The following is a 26,359-nucleotide window of genomic DNA, read 5'->3' on the forward strand; positions in this document are numbered from 1 at the left end:
GCATTTAAAAATGTGTGATATTCTCTGATGGTTCTTTCAGTATTCCTCATCTCTCATTTCTGGTATTATGTCAGGGCAATTTTAAGTTAATCGTAGGCCTGCAACTAGCTAACTTTCTCAGTTAAAAAGGGATTCATTGATCATAACTCTTCTGAAAAAAGATTGCAGTCAGAGTGCAGTATAACTGCATTTAGAGTGCTGCAAAAAACTGCGCAAAATAACTTTTTTTACTGCAATTTTGCAGTGTAACTGCAGTTCAGCTGCAGTACACTGCAATTATTCTGCAATTAGTGCGTCCAAAATACCAGCTGATTGCAGTTACTGCACTTTTACTGCAGTTTCAAAACAGAAATATTTTTTTGTAAGGGAATTTATTGGAGGAACGACGTGACACCAAAATCATTTTTGTTGGGCCTGATCCATAAATATCATGCAACACAACCCCCAAATTCTTTCTATATGTTCTTAAGAGTCACAGGGGTCCTCTTCTATTGAAAACCATAGGCTGTCTCGGGGTCTTCCTAAGGTCAGCCCGAGTGATGGGGATAGGGGGAAACTGTGGACCACTTGGCCAGCCAGACCATGGGCAATGCCAAAAAGTTCCATTGAAAAATATTTGACCTCATTCTGCACAATGGATGTTTTTTTATGAGAGCACACTTCACATGCAGTTGAGTTTCAATTTGACACCGTGGGCACTTTCTGAAGGTGACTGAAGGGAGGTAGGCTAGAAAAAAATCCCTGGTGAAGCCTAAAGCATTGCAGATGTGACACATTACTGTAGCCTAGGATGGGGGCATACTGTGGGCTAGTCATGATAGCCTTCCTCTTCAATGGATGATCCATCATTTGCTGAGGAGCTATCACACCTAGATGGGGCTCAGGGAGAGTTGAGATAGGCATACATCTAGCCTAGCTTTCAATAATGATTTCAGTTAGTTAACCTTTTTTTTTTTACATCCATGTTAGTCGTTTTGAGTTGCCACTTGCCAGGAAGTGGACTAATGGAGCCTGTTTTAACAGATGGATTGGAAAATGGGTCCCCTCGCTGACAGTTGGAACTGCGCGCTACATGCGTCAACAGGTGAATAAACGGTCCGTGCAATGTTGGATCCTTGGGACTTACCTATTGAAGGTAGGGGTTCAGGTTATGGTCTAGCTGTTATCCCAATGATTCCGGATGGCACTGACCGTGAAGAAACCCCCGGCTCTGCTGCGGTGTATTTTTGAGGGTTGCCGGTGTCGATGTCACGTTTTGGGGGTAAAATAACACTTTATAATAAATGTGAAAACATTTTCCTTAATTTTTGGGGGGCTTTAGCCAATAGTCTATGACTTACTTACATCATTTGTTTTAGCCATAGCGGTTTGAGGCCTCAACCTATTAGATAAACTATTACATTGCACGAGTCGTTGTTTAGGCCTAGTAAGAGTTTACAGCTCAACAATAGTTTGAAGACTTTACTGTCTTTGAAAACAGTTGACCATTTTACGCTCTATTCGCCCGGGTGATGAGAGCACGTTAGTGAATGGGAGCGCAGAGGCTGAGAGCCAAATGGTTGTTTTAGGACTGGGCGGTGCTCTCTCTCTCTGCCCCAACACTCGACTGATGTCCGACAGCTGACCCGTTCCGTCACTCCATGGACTAGGCAGGGAAGTACCAAAGTTATCCAATAAACATACAAATGCGATGCAATTAACGAAGGACTCGGCGGAAAAGTAGGAGTTTACAGTTATATCCTAGGGGAAAAGTAGGAGTTTACAGTTATATCCTAGGGGAAACGCGCAGGATTCTGAATGATATGAGTTTGATGGTAAGGGATCATTTGGAGCGCCGTGCACTAATCCCAACTCTGCAGAATGTGGTTTCCACGTTGTGATTACGCACCGTGTTCTGGTTCAGAGGAAGGATAGCCTACTCATGCTTTCTGCATGAAAACACCTGAATAAAGTAGCCTATCCGAGCTGATCAATCTCTTTTTATACCAAGTATTCAATCTTTGCATTTAGCTGAACCATGTGCTCTCAACATTGATTGCAGGCTACCATTGACTGTCAATTGTAAAACTACTACAGGTTCCAATGGAGCACAGGAAGCAGAAGTTAATGAGTTCGCCCAAGGGCTTCGTGGCTGTGTTCGAGATACGCAGAACTCGTCCAATACTTGTTCTACTAGTGCTGATGTTGGTAGGGTTGGATGAGGTCGGAGGACTCCGGACGTGTAGGAGGAAAACGGTAATTATATATATTTATCATTTTTATTCAGGGCGTGTGTGTCTGCACGCGCGCATTTTCATTTGCATTAATTTATTGTATTTTGGTATAGTTTTTAACAGAATAAATAAGTGTTTTAAGTAGGCTACACATTATAGGCTACACATTATAAAATAGTTATGTTTGGATCCTAATGTATATTTGTGCATGTTTATTTGTTGATGAGTGATATATATAGCCGTCTATACTAATGCATTGATCAGTGTTACAATAGCTGAGAACGGGGATACAGGAGGGAAAGAAGAAAAGAAAGGTGTTGGTGCTGGTGCTGGTGAGGGGAAGGCTGGAGGAGTATGCTTCTGCTCACATGTGGGTGACAGATATTTTAGCACAGAGAGATGGATAGATGGACAGGGGCTGTCAAGGGATGATAGCAGAGGTGGATTCCACATCTGTGTAGGATTATTTGTGATTCAGTTCCTTTTTGCACTTGTGTGTTTTCCTAGAGGAGGCCAGACATGCTGCCTTTGGCAGGAAGCCTGAAAAATGCAATGGCTTGACTTTCATTTATTCCTTTTAAACTCCTAGTGGGAGAAATAGTACTGAAAAAGTGGAGAAATAGAATGAACGACTAACTATTTTGAGTTTAAATCCTCTCCCAGTTGCAGATTGCACATTTTTGTCATCATTGAAGGGATTTTAGTCCTGTCTTGTTTCACAGGCTACTGCTAATTTGTTGTTTGTTTCAGGCCCTGTACCATTCTCTACTGCAACATACGGACTGTGCAAAGCTTCTCTCTCTCTCTCCTACACACATACACTGTTTTCACCTGTTCATGGTCATGTCATGCTCTTCTTGTCATCTCTAATAATCTCTCTCTCTCCCATTTCAATTCAAAGGACATTATTGGCATGGGAAACATATGGTAACATTGCCAAAGCAAGTGAAATAGATAAAAAAAAGAAAAAAAGAGTGAAGTAAACAAACAAACAATCTCTCTCTTTCTCTCCCTCTCTCTCAGGAAGCTGGTGGGCGGTCTGTGGAGTCCCTGAGCTCTGTGAAGCATCATCCTGTGACTGGAGCGGCACTGAGCCGCTCCAGACGCTACGCCATCAACCCACTCGGACACAAGTGGAGGCATTTCAACCTCACCTACAAGTGAGACCCTGAATCACAATTCAGACCCTTGTCCCTATCCCCTAGGAACTTTTGGAGATCTGAGAGGATTGGATATACAGTGCCTCAGATGGTATTCAAACTCAATGGTCCCTAACATTTTTTCATCGCAGCAACTTTCAGGTCTGCTGAGAGCAAACTTGAACGTTGTGAAAATTCTATGCAACTTCCAGCTTGCATTTACTGTGAGCACTGAAGTTGTACCAGCTTTAAGTTACAGTTTCAGACAGTGGTCAAATAGGCTACTGTAGCTATTTGATCATATGTAGGCCTACCAGAGTTCCCTACCCTCAAAAACAATGGAGAAAATGCATCCCATAACATTTTAACATGGAAATAGCTGTTATATCATTCAGCCTACAGTAGCAGCCAATGTGCGGTGTTCAATGTAGGCCTACAGTCCATGACACGTTTGAAAAAAACATGCAGGGCTTGACATTAACCTGTTTATCCACCTGTCCTTCTGACAAGGAGGTGACTGAAAATGTTGTTTGCCATCGGAAACTGTTCAGACCCCTTGACGTTACAGACTTATTGTAAAATTGATTAAATAAATATAAATTCCGCAGCAATCTACACACAATAACCCATCATGACAAAGCGAAAACAGGCTTTTTAGAATTTTTAGCAAATTTATAAAACACAGTAATACCTTATTTACATCAGTATTCAGACCCTTTGCTATGAGACTCAAAATTGAGCTCAGGTGCATCCTGATTCCATTGATCATCCTTGAGCTGTTACTACAACTTGATTGGAGTCCACCTGTGGTAAATTCAATTGATTGGACATGGTTTGGAAAAGCATAGACCTGTCTATATAGTTGACAGTGCATGTCAGAGCAAAAACCAAGCCATGAGTGAAAGATTAGTGGAATCTGTGTGGGTAGCTGGACAGGTAGGATGACTGACAGTGAAGGTGAACAGGTGGTCACGTGTCAGGTGACAGAGGAATGGATGAGGCAGGAATTCCTTTAACCATAAAGTGGTATATTTACTGAGTAGTCTGTGCTGCATCACAAAGGAAACAAATAACATGTATCCAATCAAATTCATAATCAAAGATCAAATCATATCATTCATTATTAACATAATTTAGGGAATTCAACAGTCCAGTTCATTAAGAAGTCAATAGTAATCATCCGCGAGTCATTTAGGCTCGTAACTATTTATCATAAATTATGAAAGAATACAAACAGTGAATGGTGATACAATCTATAATCCCCATGATCAAAGTCAATCAGTTAGCAAACAATGACGTTTCTCATTTCACTCTTTCAATTGTCTTCATGTGTACATATAATTAATTTCAATTCACATGAACCATATCGATTGCATAATTGGCCTATGAGGATCTGTAGGGCCGTGATCATTGACAATTCACATTACACAATATGTTTGAAGCTGCGCTCCAAGCCGCGCTCTGCGGTAATAACTATTAACAATAACTGAATGGCCCACTCTCCCGATCGCCACAGATAATTCAGATGAAAGGTAACATAGTCGGTGGACTTACGTGGATTCATGGACGCACAGAACGTCTGGATCAGATGGAGTTAAGGAAGAGAAAGCAGCGAGATCAGGCAATGGCAATTTCCTCCTTTTATGGAGTTCCACCTGACCTAATTAAAGCGCCCCTGGCCCAGCTGAGTAAATGGCAATGAATTAAAGGATTATTCCACCAACTCCATGGGCCTTTTCTACAATGAGGTTGAAGGAAATATCCGTAGAGCATCTACTCACGACCACTCATGCTGTAAACACAGTCCAGTTTAAAGAGAATGGCACAGATCCGTCTTTTGTCCTCGTCTTGTCGTGTCCTGTATATATATATATTTACAACTTTTTTCACATACATTTTATTTTTATTTTCCATCAACTCATCTTCAAAACACTCTCCTGCAACCCGCCTCACCAATGTATATTTATAAAAAAGTATTATTTACCTCAAATCTGTAATCCTCCAAGAAGCTAGCAAGAAACTCCAAGAAGCTAGCCTGAAACTAGCCAGAAGCTAATCCAGAAGCTAACCAGAAGCTAGTTCAGAAGCTAGTTAGCTCCTTTACTGGCAAATCGTTAGTATTCAGCTAACCACGGTTTGTGGTCATCAGCTATCCTTTAGCTCGAAAATCTATCGCCAGTTCTGTACGGCGCAGCGCGGCTCGGAACGGAACATACCGGACCAATTTTTCTCTCCATGTCCCTGGATTTCGACTGCTCTCTGGACATTCATACCCGGATCTCACAGCTAGCTAGCTGCTATCCGTGTGACTATCGGCCTTCGTCGATTCCGGAGCAAACATAAATTATTCCGGAGCTAGCCAGCTCCGTCAATCACTCCTGAGTTCCATCAATCACTCCTGGGCTGCAGTCACCTATCCGGACCCGTTTTACTGCCTACGCGGAGCCCGACCGGGCCTTCACAACTGGACTGCCGACGTTATCTACCCGAAGGAGTTATCCGGCTGGCTCCTCCGTCGCGACGTTACCTGAACGACAATCTGCGGCCTGCTAACCGTTAGCTGTCTTACCGGCTGCTATCTGAATAGACAATCGGACAATTTATTAATTTTTTATTATTATTATGTTTTCTTCTTGGGCCTCTATAACTATATCTATTGTTTTTATTTTTGTTGTTGTTGTGTGAATTGGATTAATCCCCTCTACCACACGGAACCCCACTAATCTACTGACCGAACGCAAGAGGTGGCTAACAACAGACCTCCATCCTATGCTAGCTTGCTACCGATGCCCTGGCTAGCTGTCTAAATCACCAACCCACCTCTCCACTCACTGGCCCCTTTTGATCACTCGACTAAGCATGCCTCTCCTTAATGTCAATATGTCTTGTCCATTTCTGTTCTGGTTAGTGTTTATTGGCTTATTTCACTGTAGAGCCTCTAGTCCTGCTCACTATACCTTATCCAACCTATTAGTTCCACCACCCACACATGCAATGACATCTCCTGGTTTCAATGATGTTTCTAGAGACAATATCTCTCTCTTCATCACTCAATACCTAGGTTTACCTCCACTGTATTCACATCCTACCATACATTTGTCTGTACATTATACCTTGATGCTATTTTATCGCCCCCAGAAACCTCCTTTTACTCTATGTTCCAGACGTTCTAGACGTCCAATTCTCATAGCTTTTAGCCGTACCCTTATTCTACTCCTCCTATGTTCCTCTGGCGATGTAGAGGTGAATCCAGGCCCTGCAGTGCCTAGCTCCACTCCTATTCCCCAGGCGCTCTCTTTTGACGACTTCTGTAACCGTAATAGCCTTGGTTTCATGCATGTTAACATTAGAAGCCTCCTCCCTAAGTTTGTTCTATTCACTGCTTTAGCACACTCTGCCAACCCGGATGTTCTAGCTGTGTCTGAATCCTGGCTTAGGAAGACCACCAAAAATTCAGAAATTTTAATTCCAAACTACAACATTTTCAGACAAGATAGAACTGCCAAAGGGGGCGGTGTTGCAATCTACTGCAAAGATAGCCTGCAGAGTTCTGTCCTACTATCCAGGTCTGTACCCAAACAATTTGAACTTCTACTTTTAAAAATCCACCTCTCTAAAAACAAGTCTCTCACCGTTGCCGCCTGCTATAGACCACCCTCTTCCCCCAGCTGTGCTCTGGACACCATATGTGAACTGATTGCCCCCCATCTATCTTCAGAGTTCGTGCTGCTAGGCGACCTAAACTGGAACATGCTTAACACCCCAGCCATCCTACAATCTAAACTTGATGCCCTCAATCTCACACAAATTATCAATGAACCTACCAGGTACCTCCCCAAAGCCTTAAACACGGGCACCCTCATAGATATCATCCTAACCAACTTCCCCTCTAAATACACCTCTGCTGTCTTCAACCAAGATCTCAGCGATCACTGCCTCATTGCCTGCATCCGTAATGGGTCAGCGGTCAAACGACCTCCACTCATCACTGTAAAACGCTCCCTGAAACACTTCTGCGAGCAGGCCTTTCTAATCGACCTGGCCGGGGTATCCTGGAAGGATATTGATCTCATCCCGTCAGTAGAGGATGCCTGGTTATTTAAAAAAAAAAATGCCTTCCTAACCATCTTAAATAAACATGCCCCATTCAAGAAATTTAGAACCAGGAACAGATCTAGCCCTTGGTTCTCCCCAGACCTGACTGCCCTTAACCAACACAAAAACATCCTATGGCGTTCTGCATTAGCATCGAACAGCCCCCGTGATATGCAGCTGTTCAGGGAAGCTAGAAACCATTATACACAGGCAGTTAGAAAAGCCAAGGCTAGCTTTTTCAAGCAGAAATTTGCTTCCTGCAACACTAACTCAAAAAAGTTCTGGGACACTGTAAAGTCCATGGAGAATAAGAACACCTCCTCCCAGCTGCCCACTGCACTGAAGATAGGAAACACTGTCACCACTGATAAATCCACCATAATTGAGAATTTCAATAAGCATTTTTCTACGGCTGGCCTTGCTTTCCACCTGGCTACTCCTACCCCGGACAACAGCACTGCACCCCCAACAGCAACTTGCCCAAGCCTTCCCCATTTCTCCTTCTCCCAAATCCATTCAGCTGATGTTCTGAAAGAGCTGCAAAATCTGGACCCCTACAAATCAGCCGGGCTAGACAATCTGGACCCTGTCTTTCTAAAATTATCTGCCGAAATTGTTGCCACCCCCATTACTAGCCTGTTCAACCTCTCTTTCGTGTCGTCTGAGATTCCCAAAGATTGGAAAGCAGCTGCGGTCATCCCCCTCTTCAAAGGGGGGGACACTCTTGACCCAAACTGCTACAGACCTATATCTATCCTACCGTGCCTTTCTAAGGTCTTCGAAAGCCAAGTCAACAAACAGATTACCGACCATTTCGAATCTCACCATACCTTCTCTGCTATGCAATCTGGTTTCAGAGCTGGTCATGGGTGCACCTCAGCCACGCTCAAGGTCCTAAACGATATCTTAACCGCCATCGATAAGAAACATTACTGTGCAGCCGTATTCATTGATCTGGCCAAGGCTTTCGACTCTGTCAATCACCACATCCTCATCGGCAGACTCGAGAGCCTTGGTTTCTCAAATGATTGCCTCGCCTGGTTCACCAACTACTTCTCTGATAGAGTTCAGTGTGTCAAATCGGAGGGTCTGCTGTCCGGACCTCTGGCAGTCTCTATGGGGGTGCCACACGGTTCAATTCTTGGACCGACTCTCTTCTCTGTATACATCAATGAGGTCGCTCTTGCTGCTGGTGAGTCCCTGATCCACCTCTACGCAGACGACACCATTCTGTATACTTCCGGCCCTTCTTTGGACACTGTGTTAACAACCCTCCAGGCAAGCTTCAATGCCATACAACTCTCCTTCCGTGGCCTCCAATTGCTCTTAAATACAAGTAAAACTAAATGCATGCTCTTCAACCGATCGCTACCTGCACCTACCCGCCTGTCCAACATCACTACTCTGGACGGCTCTGACTTAGAATACGTGGACAACTACAAATACTTAGGTGTCTGGTTAGACTGTAAACTCTCCTTCCAGACCCATATCAAACATCTCCAATCCAAAGTTAAATCTAGAATTGGCTTCCTATTTTGCAACAAAGCATCCTTCACTCATGCTGCCAAACATACCCTTGTAAAACTGACCATCCTACCAATCCTCGACTTTGGCGATGTCATTTACAAAATAGCCTCCAATACCCTACTCAACAAATTGGATGCAGTCTATCACAGTGCAATCCGTTTTATCACCAAAGCCCCATATACTACCCACCATTGCGACCTGTACGCTCTCGTTGGCTGGCCCTCGCTTCATACTCGTCGCCAAACCCACTGGCTCCATGTCATCTACAAGACCCTGCTAGGTAAAGTCCCCCTATAATTTAGCCCAAACAACTACCTCTTTCCCAACTGTATTTAATTTTAATTTATTTATTTATTTTGCTCCTTTGCACCCCATTATTTTTATTTCTACTTTGCACATTCTTCCATTGCAAAACTACCATTCCAGTGTTTTACTTGCTATATTGTATTTACTTTGCCATCATGGCCTTTTTTGCCTTTACCTCCCTTCTCACCACATTTGCTCACATTGTATATAGACTTGTTTATACTGTATTATTGACTGTATGTTTGTTTTACTCCATGTGTAACTCTGTGTCGTTGTATCTGTCGAACTGCTTTGCTTTATCTTGGCCAGGTCGCAATTGTAAATGAGAACTTGTTCTCAACTTGCCTACCTGGTTAAATAAAGGTAAAATAAAAAATAAAAATAAATAAAATAAAATATGGCACTGGTCTATCTGCAGCTCTGATTGGTGCTGAATCGTACTCCGATGCGTTCCGCTTACAACAAAATCTCTTGCATAGTTAATTTTGCATACTAAGTCTTGCATAGTTCATTTTGTTTCGGTATGTTCCATTGCACTCCCACAGTAGTTCAATGCAATAAATTACTTTCCCACAGTAAAGGGAAATGTTAACTAAGGGGAAAAACTGTAAAAAGTTAAGTGAAGTTCAATCTGGTCCTTCTCTGCGTAGGCTGATGGTTCTTCTGCTTGGCAGTGCCAGATCAGCTGGATGCCCAGGCGCAGTTTAAAGGAAACATTGTTCACTCCCCTTGACTTTTTCATATTTTGTTGTTATAGCTTGAAATTAAATTTTTTGGGTCTCTGGCGTGACACACAATACCCCATAATGTCAAGGTGGAGTTATGTTTTTAGAATTGTGTTATAAATGAATTAAAATTGAAAAGCTGTAATGTCTTGAGTCAATTCAAACCTTTTGTTATGACCTAAATCATTTCAGGAGTAAACATTTGCTTAACAAGTCACATAATAAGTTGCATAGACTCACTCTGTGTGCAATAATAGTGTTTAACATGATTTTTTTAATGACACATAATTTCTGTACCCCACACATACAATGAATTATCTGTAAGATCCCTCAGTCAAGCAGCGAATTTCAAACACAGTTTCAACCAAAAAGACCAGGGAGGTTTTCCATTGCCCCGCAAAGAAGGGCACCTACTGGTAGATTCGTCAAAGTAAAAAAAGCAGACATTGAATATCCCTTTCAACATAATGAGGTTGGTGTATAAATACACCTAGTCACTACAAAGATACAGGCGTCCTTCCTAACTCTGTTGCCGGAGAGGAAGGAAACCGTAATGCTAACATAAATGACAGAAGGAAGCCTGTACAGAATAAACATATTCCAAAACATGCATCCTGTTTGCAATAAGGCACTAAAGTAAAACTGTAAAAAATTGGCCAAATAAACTAACTACATGTCATGAATACAAAACATTATGTTTGGGGCAAATAACAACACATCATTGAGTACTACTCTTCATTTTTTCAAGCATGGTGGTGGCTGCATCATGTTACGGATATGCTTGTCATTGGCAAGGACTAGGGAGTTCTTTAGGCTAAAAATAAACGGAATAGAGCTAAGCACAGTCAAAATCCGAGTGGGAAACCTGGTTCATTCTGCTTTCCAACAGACACTGGGAGACAAAATCACCTTTCAGCAGGACAACAACCTAACACACAAGGCCAAATATACAATGATCAACAACCAACTTGACAGAGCTTGAAGAATTAAAAACATTATAATGTGCAAATATTGTACAACCCAGGTGTGCAAAGCTCTTAGAGACTTACCCAGCAAGATTCACAGCTGTAATGGCTGTCAGAGGTGATTCTAACATATGTTGACTCAAGGGTGTGAATGCTTATGTAAATGTGATATTTCTGTATTTAATTTTCACTAAATGGGCACAAAAAACATGTTTTTACTTTGTTATTATGTGTAGATGAGTGAGAACAAGAATACAATCCATTTTGAATTCAGGCTGTAACACAACAAAATATGGAATAAGTCAAGGGGTATGAATACTTTAAGGCACTGTAGTTGTATTCAAGTTGTAAGGAATATAGCAGCAATTCCACCTAACCTATCAGTGGGCAAGGTTCCACCATATTACTGACACCTATCCAATCCTCTCAAATGTAGTGTCAAGGGGGAAGGGACTAGGGTTGACTTGGGATTCAGGGAGTTCAGGGAGGGGATGGAAGAGACTGGGAGGTCGGCTTCTGAGTACTGTTTTGAGAATTAGAGCTTCAGAGAATGTTGGAGGATGGCCCTCTGGCCAGATATACAAATATTATTTCAGTTATGAATACAACTATTGTTCCCTGAAGGGAAATCAACAACCATTCATATTCCCCTGAAAACTGAAATCACACCCAACTGGCCAATGGATGCCAAGCCTGCCCTCGGAAGCCACGTCTTCCTGGCTATAATACCGGGGCATTAATTTCCTCAATTCAGTAACACTTTTCAGCGAGCCCAAATCCCCTGCGCAAAATATGTTATACCTCATTACCTCCTTAACTGAACAGTAGTTATTTTCATACATTGCCATTCAGTCGGTCACTTGGTATAACATACTATGGGGACATACAATCAAGCCCCAAGCTGGCTCATTGGGTTCCAAACTAGGAGATGCATGGCAGCCCAACTACACGTTCTACCGGTCAAAAAAGAGTCTACAGAAGCCACCTTTTTCCCTAATACTTACCTGAGAAGCCTGAACTGTCAGAGCCTGATGAAACCTGAATTGTCAGAACCCCATATAGGGAACCAGGATCTGCTGCAACTTGACACGCTGCCACTGCAGCACAAGTCCATAGAACCCATGGTTCCAAGAACAATACTTACCTTGTGAGCCTGAAATGTCAGAACTTGTAAAAAGAACCGTCCAAAACAACAGAACACTTGTTGTGACATGGTAAAGCGCACACACACTCTGCATAGCATCAACCAGAGTCGATGAATCATGGCAAGGTTACTATGGTAACCTTGCTAATGCACACTTTACACGCTGCCGCACCCCAAGGCAGCCCATTGCTCAAACCACAGGGAATTGTGGTAAACCGGATAAATGTGCAACCTGTACGCTGCCAATACCCACTCCTGGACCCAAACTTAAGAACCCTATGAGCCACACTAGGAGAAGTTACATCCACGTGTTAAAATCTCACAAGGGTATGTCGGGAACCCTAACTCGCTGAAGCACAGATATCACCAATCATCATGCCCCTGAACAATGCCCAATCAGCCGCCACACCCCTAGTGGAGTGAGCATGCACACCTATAGGCAACCCTTGTCCTTTTCAAAAGTGAGGGACCTGTAAGACATAGGCATAACCTTTGGAGCAAAAGCTGCATTAAGACGTTACATCACTTTGGAATCGGCAGGTACGGACTCCAAACAGGAGTGTGTGGAGATCCCCAACATGCTAGGCTGATGCCAAGGCCACGAGAAAATTAGCTTTAGGTCCACAGACTCTAATGGTTCAAACGGAGACTCACACTGAGGGGTCCTCAGTCGGCGCCATGAGTCGACACGCCTTTTAGGGGCCACACCACCGGAGGATGAGTCCCCTGTGTGGAGCTGTGATTCACTCTGAACCACAGAGACTGAATATGGGAAACCAGTGTGGCAGTATGGAGCTCCACCTGTTCCCTCGACTCCACTATGACCAGCTAATCGTCCAGATTGGCCAATACTCTGATCCCCTGGCACAGCATCATAGAAAAGGTGCGGGGAGATTAAAGTCCAAAAGGCAGGACCAGAAATTCATAGGCTACACCCTTGAAATGAAACCTCTGAAACTTTTGGTGGGGAAGATGTATAGACACATGAAAGTACGTATCCTTCAGATCTATGGACATGAACCAAATCACAGGGATGCGCCGCCTGCAATAGCCAGCAAAGTGTGAGCATTTTGAACTTGCAAACCCTCAGGTGCAAAACCAACTAATGCCAATAGTGTGCAAAGCTGTTATCAAGGCATAGGGTAGCTATTTTTTAACTTTTTTGGTTACTACATGATTCCATATGTGTTATTTCATTGTTTTGATGTCTTCACTATTATTCTACAATGTAGAAAATAGTAAAAATAAAGAAAAACCCTGTAATGAGTAAGTGTGTCCAAACATATGACTGGTACTGTGTTTTTCTTTCATGCTTTCTTTCATGCTTGTTTTCATATCCACCACCCTTAACAACCATGTGTCTGAATGTGGGGAATTAACTTTGTTTATTATGCCCACATCTGGACGATGCCGTACTCTCGATACCCCTGAGCGCAGAGAAACCTTGGGTAGAAACACTGTGCTTTCGTGGTACCGCCATTCTGATACCCAGCCAACACCGGGTTTGGGGTCTTCGGCAACCAGTAACTTGCCCCCGTTGACCGAGCCACTTGGAAGCACTGTTGCCATTAGTAAATGTGGAGGAGGGCTCCGAGAACATGCCCCTCCACCGGCCTCCAGCTAGGGTTGCGAGGTCTGCTCATTCCCCCATGGCGCGGAAGAATCAGCGTTCACCCCACTCCCCTTCGACCCAGCATAGCGTCTGTGCCAAGACTTCCGCTGCTTCCCAGAAACACCAATACGGTCAAAAACCAACCTCGATGCCAGCCTCTGGCCTGGACTCGTTCCTTCACGCTTCTGGAACTGCAAAGCTGCCCCCATGAAGGAACTTTCGTGGGAAAAGGACCTGTAGAGCTGGGTCCTGTTTTTGTTTCTCCTCGAAACAGGCCTGTAAGGACTCCATAGCCGAGCCAAACAACCTTGTTGGCGAAACTGGCTCATCCATGTACAGCCGCCTGTCCCTTTCAAGAACTACACCCTCAGCCTGGTATACTTTGTCCAACTGCTCCGCCTAGAACCGGGACTGTTTATTCAGAAGATTAGCCTCCTTGTTAGCCTCAGAACTGGAGCTAAGTAACTCGGCAGCTTTCCATCCATCGGTGGTGTGCAAATGAGCCCCGCCTCCTCCATACTCTACATTCATGAACTCACCTTAACCTGATAGCACCAGCCTGGCTGAATGAGGGGAATCGCAGGTCGCCTTTAGCTCATCAGCGACGGTGCCGAATCTCATAGTCTTTGTGTGCTTGAAAAGTTTGTCATTTGCGTTACACGGTCTTCCTTCAGGCGGGCTGAAGAGAGAAGAATTGAGGAAATGGATATGAGCCCCGGTATTATAGTCAGGAAGGCAGGACTTCTGGGGATTGGCTCGGCATCCATTGGCCCGTTGGGCGTTTTCAGTTTTTTCAGGTGAATATGGTTGGTCATTGACTCCCCATAATGTTATACTGAGTGACTGAAAGGGAACAGCACTGCGTTTTTGGTCTGTCTTTCTGTTCACAGCTGTATGTCTGTCTGTCTATGTTTGTCTGCGTGTCCGTTCACATCTGTCAGGATCGTGAAGTTTCCCAACACGCTGAACAAAGATGACACCCGCCAGGCCATCAGCATTGCGTTCTCCAAGTGGAGCGACGTGTCCCCTCTCTACTTCGCCGAAATCAAAAACCCCAACAAGAGTGCTGACATTATCATCGGTGAGACCACGTAATTGTTTAGAACCACATTGTATCACCTTAAGATAAGGGTGTGTGTGAGTATCTCAATATTTGTTAAGTCTTTAATACCCTGTTGTGTCTCTAGTATGATTAAATGAGATGACATGCTATTTTATCAAATTGATTACGTGATTTGAATTGGGGCGGCAGCGTAGCCTAGTGGTTAGAGCGTTGGACTAGTAACCGAAAGGTTGCAAGATGGAATCCCCGAGCTGACAAGGTACAAATCTGTTGTTCTGCCCTTGAACAAGGCAGTTAACCCACTGTTCCTAGGCCGTCATTGAAAATAAGAATTTGTTCTTAACTGACTTGCCTAGTAAAATAAAGGTTACAATTAACTTGTTAATAACCTTTGGAACCAGGTTCTGGTTCTTAAAAGATCTGAAGGTCTTTTATATCAATAGCAGTCAATTATTATCACCTTATTCAGTCTCATCTGAACGTCGTAAAATTCTTGGTTATCTGCACAAACCCTGGCTAACAAGTTGAATCAGCAATACAAAGATTGGCTTCATTATTTACTAAATACCTAAATAATCACACAGAATTACATATACACAGAATAGATCATAAATCGATTACTAATCATGTCATAAAAGAAAAAGTCCCTTGCAGATGAAACCGATATGATGGCTGGTTACACAAATAAAGGGGTTTGGGTTTGAATGAAAGAGCGGGAAGACTGAGGGACAAAGGGGATTGGGTCTATATTGGACCTTGAGAAGCTATGCTGCCGTAAATACAGAATCTTATGCATTCAAATAACCGCCCATTCGGAAAAGGAAAATGCAAGATATATATTTACACTGAGCTGCGTTTTGATCGATGAGTCGAAGATTGAAGACTGGTTTACCCAGCAGAGATCACCAATGTTCTTTCAAGAATCTTTCTGGTCGTAGTGTTGTCGAGCGGATATGTTCTTCTGAGAATGTAGGGCTATCGGATATGTTCTTCTGAGATTGTCTGTCCATGTACGTTTACAGCTGCAGCTGATAACTCGACATCTAGGAGGTATCACTTCTTCTTTAGTAAATAATCATTCAAAGTTCTTACCAAGTTGCTATAATCAGCTCGTGCTGTATTTTGGCTGGTCTAGTCGAAATTCACCATTCCAGCGTGGTGATCGTCACCTCCACATTGAAATTCACCCTTTTAATAAACATTAGGACAGCAGTCCTAACATTTCTGGAACTAAATGTTAATATCGTTAGCTTGTAGTTGAAATTAGCCCTTTTAAACGTCTGGACACCAGTCCTCATGTCATCTCGAACTGAGGTTGACTTCCGTCAACGGGCATTTGTACTGTGGGAGAGAAGGGCGTGTTTCATAGTTCTCAACCAATGTCTGTTCACTTGGGAGTGGCCACTGAGTGAGCATAAGTTTACTTATGAAAACAATTCTCTCATTTAGAAGCTAAAATCACATTTAATCTTGTCACAAATAGTTTCATATTTAAACATTTAAATTGCACATCAATTCCATTTGAATATAACTAGAATGTGCAGACTTTCCAAGATACAATTTGTTGTCCTATCATCAGATATAATGTCCCAGACAACAACTGATCTGACGACATATTCTTTAAGTACCAACGGACACTTTCAACTGGTTGAGAAAGGAAAATATTGTTCCATTCCCCAACCTTTTGATGTTCCCATACTTTCTCTGTGGAAACACAGGGCTTTTCAAGAGTCCATTCTGTAGAGTGGAGAGAAAAGGGGGAAATGTATTTATGTGGGGGTATGTATTTATGTGGGGATAAACCTCACCCAACAGGGCAACGTCATGACAACCCCCTGCTTTTTGTGTGTGGGCACAGGCTTCTACACGTGGAACCACACAGACTGCTGGTGGTCTCCATTGCATCCCTGTTTTGATGGACTAAACGGGGAGTTGGCCCATGCCTTCCTGCCCCCACGCGGGGAGATCCACTTTGACAATCATGAGTTCTGGATCCTGGGGAAGTCCCGCTTCAGCTGGAAACAAGGTGCAAATAATATCTACATTCTGTCTGTCTGTGCTCCGATTCTCTTCCCTTACCCCAAAAAGTGTACTCATTCACTTTCTCCCACCCGTGGATTTCCTTCAAGGAAATTCCTACAATGGAATCATGTAGTAACCAAAAAAGTAAAAAATAATAATAAAAAAATGTTTTAGTTGAGATTCTTCAAAAGTAGCCACCCTTTGCCTTGATGACAGCTTTGCACACTCTTGCATTCTCTCAACCAGATTCATGAGATAGTCACCTGGAATGCAATTCAATTAACAGGTGTGCCTTTTTAAAAGTTAATTTGTGGAGTTTCTTTCCTTCTTAATGCATTTGAGCCAATCAGTTGTGTTGTGACAAGGTAGGTTTGATATACAGAAGATAGCCCTATTTAGTAAAAGACCAAGTCCATATTATTGCAAGAACAGCTCAAATAAGCAAAGAGAAACGACACAGTCCATCAACACTTTAAGACATGAAGGTCGGTCAATATGGAAAATTTCAATAACTTTGAAAGTTTCTTCAAGTGCAGTCGCAAAAAGAATCAAGCGCTAAGATGAAATTGGCTCATGAGGACCGCCACAGGAAAGGAAGACCCAGAGTTACCTCTGCTGCAGAGGATAAGTTCATTAGATTTACCAGCCTCAGAAATTACCAGCCCAAATAAATGCTTCAGAGTTCAAGTAACAGATACATCTCAACAACAACTGTTCAGAGGAGACTGGGTGAATCAGGCCTTCATGGTCGAATTGATGCAAAGAAACCACTACTAAAGGACACCAACAAGAAGAAGAGACCTGCTTGGACCAAGAAACACGAGCAATGGACATTAGACTGGTGGAAATCTGTCCTTTGGTCTGATGAGTCCAAATTTGGGGGTTTTGGTTCCAACTGCTGTGTCTTTGTGATACGCGGAGTAGTTGAACGGATGATCTCCGCATGTGTGGTTCCCAACGTGAAGCATGGAAGAGGAGGTGTGATGGTACTTTGCTGGTGACACTGTCTGTGATTTATATATATACAGTGGGGCAAAAAAGTATTTAGTCAGCCACCAATAGTGCAAGTTCTTCCACTTAAAAAGATGAGAGAGAACTGTAATTTTCATCATAGGTACACTTCAGCTATGACAGACAAAATGAGGGAAAAAAATCCAGAAAATCACATTGTAGGATTTTTAATGAATTTATTTGCAAATTATGGTGGAAAATAAGTATTTGGTCACCTACAAACAAGCAAGATTTCTGTCTCTCACAGACCTGTAACTTCTTCTTTAAGAGGCTCCTCTGTCCTCCACTCGTTACCTGTATTAATGGCACCTGTTTGAACTTGTTACCCGTATAAAAGACACCTGTCCACAACCTCAAACAGTCACACTCCAAACTCCACTATGGCCAAGACCAAAGAGCATCAGAAACAAAATTGTAGACCTGCACCAGGCTGGGAAGACTGCATCTGCAATAGGTAAGCAGCTTGGTTTGAAGAAATCACTGTAATTATTAGGAAATGGAAGACATACAAAACCACTGATAATCTCCCTCAATCTGGGGCTCCACGCAAGATCTCACCCCGTGGGGTCAAAATGATCACAAGAACGGTAAGCAAAAATCCCAGAACCACACGGGGGGACATAGTGAATGACCTGCAGATAGCTGGGACCAAAGTAAGAAAGCCTACCATCAGTAACACACTACGCAGCCAGGGACTCAAATCCTGCAGTGCCAGATGTGTCCCCCTGCTTAAGCCAGTACATGTCCAGGCCCGTCTGAAGTTTGCTAGAGAGCATTTGGATGATCCAGAAGAAGATTGGGAGAATGTCATATGGTCAGATGAAACCAAAATATAACTTTTTGTTAAAAACAACTCGTCGTGTTTGGAGGACAAAGAATGCTGAGTTGCATCCAAAGAACACCATACCTACTGTGAAGCATGGGGGTGGAAACATCATGTTTTGGGGCTGTTTTTCTGCAAAGGGACCAGGACGACTGATCCGTGTAAAGGAAAGAATGAATGGGGCCATGTATCGTGAGATTTTGAGTGAAAACCTCCTTAATGAAACAAGGCTGGGTCTTTCAGCATGACAATGATCCCAAACACACCGCCCGGGCAACGAAGGAGTGGCTTCGTAAGAAGCTTTTCAAGGTCCTGGAGTGGCCTAGCCAGTCTCCAGATCTCAACCCCATAGAAAATCTTTGGAGGGAGTTGAAAGTCCGTGTTGCCCAGCAACAGCCCCAAAACATCACTGCTCTAGAGGAGATCTGCATGGAGGAATGTGCCAAAATACCAGCAACAGTGTGTGAAAACCTTGTGAAGACTTACAGAAAACGTTTGACCTCTGTCATTGCCAACAAAGGGTATATAACAAAGTATTGAGATAAACTTTTGTTATTGACCAAATAGTTATTTTCCACCATCATTTGCAAATAAATTAATTTAAAATCCTGCAATGTGATTTTCTGGATTTTTTTTCTCATTTTGTCTGTCATAGTTGAAGTGTACCTATGATGAAAATTACAGGCCTCTCTCATCTTTTTAATTGGGAGAACATGCACAATTGGTGGCTGACTAAATACTTTTTTGTCCCACTGTGTGTGTGTATATATATATATATATATATATATATATATATATATATATTTATATATATATATAGAAACAGTTGAAGTCAGAAGTTTACTTACACTTAGGTTGGAGTCATTAAAACTCATTTTTCAACCACTCCACAAATTTCTTGTTAACAAACTATAGTTTTGGCAAGTTGGTTAGAATATCTACTTTGTGCATGACACACAAGTAATTTTTCCAACAATTGTTTACAGACAGATTATTTCACTTATAATTCACTGTTTCACAATTCCAGTGGGTCAGAAGTTTACATGCACTAAGTTGACTGTGCCTTTAAAACAGCTTGGAAAATTCCAGCCAATGATGTCATGGCTTTAGAAGCTTCTGATAGACTAATTGATGTAATTTGAGTCAATTGGAGGTGTATCTGTGGATGTATTTCAAGGCCTACCTACAAACTCAGTGCCTCTTTGCTTGACATTATGGGAAAATCAAAAGAATTCAGCCAAGACCTCAGAAAAAAATGGTATACCTCCACAAGTCTGGTTCATCCTTGGGAGCAATTTCCAAATGCCTGAAGGTACCATGTTTATCTTTACAAACAATAGTATGCAAGTATAAACACCATGGGACCACGCAGCCGTCATACCGCTCAGGAAGGAGACACGTTCGGTCTCCTCGAGATGAACGTACTTTGGTGCAAAAAGGGAAAATCAATCCCAGAATAACAGCAAAGGACCTTGTGAAGATGCTGGAGGAAACAGGTACAAAAGTATCTATATCCACATGTCGACATAAAATGAAAGGCCGCTCAGCAAGGAAGGACTGCTACAAAACAGCCATAAAAAAGCCAAAGTACGGTTTGCAATTGCACATGGGGACAAATATCGTACTTTTTGGAGAAATGTCTTCTGGTTTCATGAAACAAAAATAGAACTGTTTGGCCATAATGACGATCGTTATGTTTGGAGGAAAAAGGGGGAGGCTTGCAAGCCGAAGAACACCATTCCAACCATGAAGCACGGGGATGGCAGCGTCATGTTGTGGAGGTGCTTTGCTGCAGGAGGGACTGGTGCACTTCATAAAATAGATGGCATCACGAGGATGGAAAATTATGTGGATATATTGAAGCAACATCTCAAGACATCAGTCAGGAAGTTGAAGCTTGGTCACAAATGGGTCTTCCAAATGGACAATGAAGCATACTTCCAAAGTTGTGGCAAAATGGCCTAAGGACAACAAAATCAAGCTATTGGGGTGGTCATCACAAAGCCCTGACCTCAATCCTACAGAAATGGGGGCAGAAATGAAAAAGTGTGTGCAAGCAAGGAGGCCTACAAACCTGATTCAGTTACACCAGCTCTGTCAGGAGGAATGGGCCAAAATTCACCCAACTTATTTTGGGAAGCTTGTGGAAGGCTACTCGAAACTTTTGACCCAAGTTAAACAATTTAAAGGCACTGCTACCAAATACTAATTGAGTGTATGTAAACTTCTGACCCACTGGGAATGTGATGAAATAAATCAAAGCTGAAATAAATCCTTCTCTACTTTTATTCTGACATTTCACATTCTTAAAATAAAGTGGTGATCCTAACTGACCTAAGACAGGGAATTTTTACTAGGATTAAATGTCAGGAATTGTGGAAAAACTGATTTTAAATGTCTTTGGCTAAGGTGTATGTAAATTTCTGACTTCAACTCTGTGTGTGTGTGTGTGTGTGTGTGTGTGTGTGTGTGTGTGTGTGTGTGTGTGTGTGTGTGTGTGTGTGTGTCACTACCGTTCAAAAGTTTGGGGTCACTTAGAAATGTCCATGTTTGTTGAAAGAAAATCATTTTTTTCGTCCATTAAAATAAAATGAAATTGATCAGATATAAAGTGTAGACATTGTTAATGTTGTAAATGACAGAGGCCCATTATCAGCAACCATCACTCCTGTATTCCAATGGCACGTTGTGTTAGCTAATCCAAGTTTATCATTTTAAAAGGCTAATTGATCATTAGAAAACCCTTTTGCAATTATGTTAGCACAGCTGAAAACTTGTTCTGATTAAAGAAGCAATAAAACTGGCCTTATTTTATACTAGTTCAGTATCTGGAGCATCAGCATTTTGGGGTTCGATTACAGGCTCAAAATGGCCAGAAGCAAATGCCTTTTTTCTGAAACTCATCAGGCTAGTCTTGTTCTGAGAAATGAAGGCTATTCCGTGCGAGAAATTGCCAAGAAACTGAAGATCTCGTACAAGCTGTGTACTACTCCCTTCACACAACAGCACAAACTCTCTCTAACCAGAATAGAAAGAGTGGGAGGCTCCGGTGCACAACTGAGCAAGAGGACATGTACATTAGAGTGTCTAGTTTGAGACACAGATGTCTCAAGTCCTCAACTGGCAGCTTCATTAAATAGTACCCGCAAAACACCAGTCTCAATGTCAACAGTGAAGAGGCGACTTCGGGATGCTGGCCTTCTAGGCAGATCTGCAAAGAAAAAGCCATATCTCAGACTGGCCAATAAAAAGAAAAGATTAGGATGGTCAAAACACTGGAAGATTGGAAATAAGTGTTATGGACAGACTAATCTAAGCTTGAGGTGTTCGGATCACATAGAACATTTGTGAGTCGCATAAAAAATGAAAAGATGCTAGAGGAGTGCTTGACGCCATCTGTCAAGCATGGTGGAGGCAAATTGATGGTCTGGGGATGGTAAGAGTTGGAGATTTGTACAGGGTAAAAGGAATCTTGAAGGAAGGCTATCACTCCATTTTGCAATGCCATGCCATACACTGTGGATGGCGCTTAATTGGAGCCAATTTCCTCCTACAACAGGACAATGACCCAAAGCACAGCTCCAAACTATGCAATAACTATTTAGGGAAGAAGCAGTCAGCTGATATTCCGTCTATAATGGAGTGGACAGTACAGTCACCAGATCTCAACCCTATTGAGCTGTTGTGGGAACAGCTTGACCGTATGGTAGGTAAGAAGTCCCCATCAAGCCAATACAACTTGTGGGAGGTGCTTCAGGAAGCATGGGGTGAAATCGCTTCAGATTCCCTCAACAAACTGACCGCTAGGATGCCAAAGGTCTGAAAGGGTGTAATTGCTGCAAATGGAGGATTCTTTGACGAAATCAATTATTATTTCAATAACAAATCGTTATTTATAACCTTGTCAACGTCTTGACTAGATTTCCTATTCATTTCATGTATGTTTTCATGGAAAACAAGATAATTTTTAAGTGACCCCAAACTTTTGAACGGTAGTGTGTATATATATATATATTTTTTTAACAGGACAAATATGAGGGGGCGCCTCTGGCATATATTATACAAGTGTCTGGAACTCTATTGGAGGGATGCAGCAACATTGTTCCACGAGAAATTCCATAATTTTGTGTTTTGTTGATGTTGGAAAACGCTGTCTCAGCCGCCGCTACAGAATCTCCCTTAAGTTTTCAAATGGGTTGAAATCTGGTGACTGAGATGTGCGTGCACACACACACACACACACACACACTTTAAATCCCCTAAACTCCTTTGAGACCCCTCTTTTAAAGTCACTGAGATATCTTGTTCTAGCCATGGTACCCAAAATAATGGTTAACTGGGCATTTATATTCATAACCCTAAGAATTACTTTCTTAATTAACTGTAGAAGCACATGCTTTCAATATACTTTGATCCCTCATTTACTCAAATGTTTCCCTTATTTTGGCAGTTACCTGTATATACCAACACACCATTCTAGAATCTAGATGTTATCTCAAATCACACAAGACTGATCACATGTATTCTATCCAGGGATCCCAATCCTTGTCCTTTGATATAATGTGTGTACGCGCCTAATTGGGTCTGTTCCCTTCCCCAGGTGTGTGGTTAAATGACCTGGTACAGGTGGCGGCTCATGAGATTGGGCACGCCCTGGGGCTGTGGCACTCCCGAGACCCCCAGGCCCTGATGCACCCCAATGCCACCTACACGGGCCAGAGGAACATTGCCCAGGACGACATCTGGGGAATCCAGCGCCTCTATGGTAAAGGAACACACAGATCAAACATGTTTTTTTGGTTTATTTATGATGATAAATCAAGACTTTCTATATTTTTTTTCATACATGTATTGTAATGATGTAATTTCTAACATTGTTTTAATATTGTCTAAACATTAGTATTAACATTCTCTATTCCACCAATTCCCGCTCAACTCATTGTGCAATTACAACACGATAGCAATACAATTACTACAGTACTATGTAACATGTTAATACAATGTTATTGCTACACAAGTAATTTGTTTTATTACACAGGTATAAGACATAACACTAAGAAAACGTTAATACCACAAATGTCTATATGTGTGTTGTATTCCAGGATGCACAGACAAGAAGCGCGTGTGTGATCCATGGGCTCGCCTTGGCTTCTGCGAAAGGAGGAAGAGCTTCATGAAGAAACACTGTGCCCGACGATGTGATCTCTGCTATGGTCAGACAGGCATATTGTCCACTCTTGATTGGACATGAATTTAACTGCACCCCAGTTCACCAGTTGGAATTTAAAGTTGCAATCTCCATGAGATCCTATTAATGACATGCTTTTAGGACTGTCTTAAGCCATCAAATAGATCAGGACTTGATAGTTAAATGTGGATCTAGGCTGATTTTGGACATTTTAACACAAACTGGCTGCCTGGTAGGTGTCTTTCCTATGAATTACCATGGATTATCTCTCCAAATTAGATGTGTAATTATGGACCTGCCTGGATTTGTATGGCACTTTGAATGACAGAATGGACATCTAAAATGTTAAACCGCATGCTATGTTGCCAACATTCAGACTGTAGCTTGCCGAACTCCTGTCCTGTCCTGTGTCATCCCTTGTCCTACTGTACTGATAACACCTCTGTGGCATATGCTTTATCCCTAATAAACTCTATTTCAAATCTTTACACGATTCCTCGCATCCTCTCTTTCTCAACCATATTGGAGAACGTCCAAGGTCTCCTCCCTCAGACCTTCTCCGATTTGTTTTGAGGAGGCGACGAGGAAAGAGGATGTGAGGAATTGAGGAAAGATTCATTGAGAAAAAGCCATAGAGGAATATCTTGTGGGGGAAGTCTTATTGACCATCCTGGTATTTCACTCACTTCCTGTAGAGCCTCTTGAGGCCGTTACCACGCTAAGTCCACCGCCTGCCAACGTCAAGATCAAGATAGTTCCTCGTGGAAAGGTTGTGGGCTTCCGCTGTGGGACGAAGAATCCTAGATCGCCTCCCAAAGTCAGGTGAGAGAATAGTCTTAAATACAGTAATGTACAAATCATATTTTTTGTGTTTATTGGACAGGATATAGGTAGATAGGAGAGAGGGTGCTAGAGCAGTGGGTTGGAGTCAAACCAATACACGCAATGGCATTATACAATACATGTGCTCCAAAGGCAGGGGCTTAGACCGCTTGACAACCTTGGACCACTATATACCATAATTACCGGTCGGATTCTCCCATCGTTTTATCAGGTCTTTTAATGGGAGCATTTAAACAGCATGCAGGTCGTTTTCTCTTATTTACTATGACTATGTTTCTGGCAAAGGTTGTTGGACATACATGACATTTGAATGGTTGATTCCTCTCTCCCTGTGCTCTTCCCTGGTACGGCCTTTGACCTTGCTCTAGTTGGTACAAGGATGGACTGCAGCTCGTGATCTCTATCCCCGGCTACATCACCATGAAGGACCGCGACCTCCGCGTCGTCGCCAACGAGTTTAACGAGGGCACTTATACCTGTCGTGTCAATCGTGGCGGCAACGTGGTCTCCGCAAACTCCTGGGTCATCCGCCTGAACAACCCTCCAACAGCTGAGCAGAATGAAGAGAGTGAGGGAAGAATGAGGCATGGAGGAAAAGAGGACAAACCCACCGCAACAATATTATAGGTGTACTCAGCAATACAACATTATCATACACAGCATGACGACTTCCTGCTTACTAATATTAAATATGCCAAGACTGCCACATATTGGACCTTATTCACCCAGGGATTGTGAGCTTTCAATATACAGCTTTGTGTGATAAAAAAACATAACTTAAGGTTAACCTTGGAATCAACAGATAATTGACCAATGGAAACAACCCTCTATTCTAGAGCCAATAGTGTCAGTCTTAGCACATCAACATTCTGTTGTTGATGTCTGTAAACAGGAAGTTTCCCCGGTTTGAAGAATGTCGTCATATGTCTGAGTCTAACTTTAAGCAGGCTGTACTCTGACAGTACTCTCTTGAATCCAGGTCATAAATGGAATAGATCCCAGAACTCAACCTTGTCCTTAATGATGAATGAAGTTTCAGACTTTAAGATCTGGTCAGAAAAGACTAGCCTTGCTCACCCTTTAAATGTGACGACCTTATTTTTATGCAGTTGTTGTATTGATACATCTCACTTTGTTAAAATGTCTAGGGCAGAGTTGATATTTCTATGTCCTGTGTCACTTAAAGTATAGTAAGTTGTTTTGAGATAAAGGGTGTAAATGTGATGCAGCTATCACTGTGTGTACAGTGCTTATGGAAAGTATTCTCTCCCCTGTTTTCTATTACTTGCCTTGCATTTAGAGGGGGGAAAACAATACATTGTGATTTATTCACAACAACCTTTTAAAAAGGGTATTTATTTGTACCCCAGAGTAAATACTTGGTGGAAGCACCTTTAGCAGCAGTTTGAACCACTTTTTGAAAAAGTCTCCAACTTTGCTGTCACACTACGGTCAGATTTTGACGCAGATTTAACTCAGAACTGATACTAAGCTAGGTCACTCGAGCCCCGTTTTATACCTTCTAACATGCATCCCGATCTTGTCCACGTTCTGATTGTGCCCTCATTTTCAGACGAGTTTATACGGCCTTATCTGTCCACCTTGTCTGCATTGTGACCTGTTTTCTTGCCCCCCCCCCCCCCCCGTATGCAAATTATTTGATGAATAATCTTTCACAATAAT

General features: G+C 42.4%; 1 protein-coding gene across 1 annotated transcript; it reads left to right on the plus strand.

Annotated features, from left to right (window-relative positions):
• The first annotated feature begins 1,588 nt into the window (after positions 1-1,588).
• LOC109878525 (matrix metalloproteinase-23) lies at positions 1,589-25,655 on the plus strand. The gene is made up of 9 exons (XM_020470736.2): positions 1,589-1,814; positions 2,077-2,235; positions 3,237-3,373; positions 14,668-14,807; positions 16,648-16,815; positions 23,246-23,410; positions 23,748-23,858; positions 24,529-24,655; positions 25,045-25,655. The coding sequence occupies exons 1-9, from the start codon at positions 1,803-1,805 to the stop codon at positions 25,301-25,303; spliced, it is 1,278 nt and encodes a 425-aa protein (XP_020326325.2). The 5' UTR covers positions 1,589-1,802; the 3' UTR covers positions 25,304-25,655.
• Positions 25,656-26,359: the final 704 nt, after the last annotated feature.

This window comes from Oncorhynchus kisutch, linkage group LG19 (genome assembly GCF_002021735.2).
Source record: "Oncorhynchus kisutch isolate 150728-3 linkage group LG19, Okis_V2, whole genome shotgun sequence".
Taxonomy (NCBI): Eukaryota; Metazoa; Chordata; class Actinopteri; order Salmoniformes; family Salmonidae; genus Oncorhynchus; species Oncorhynchus kisutch.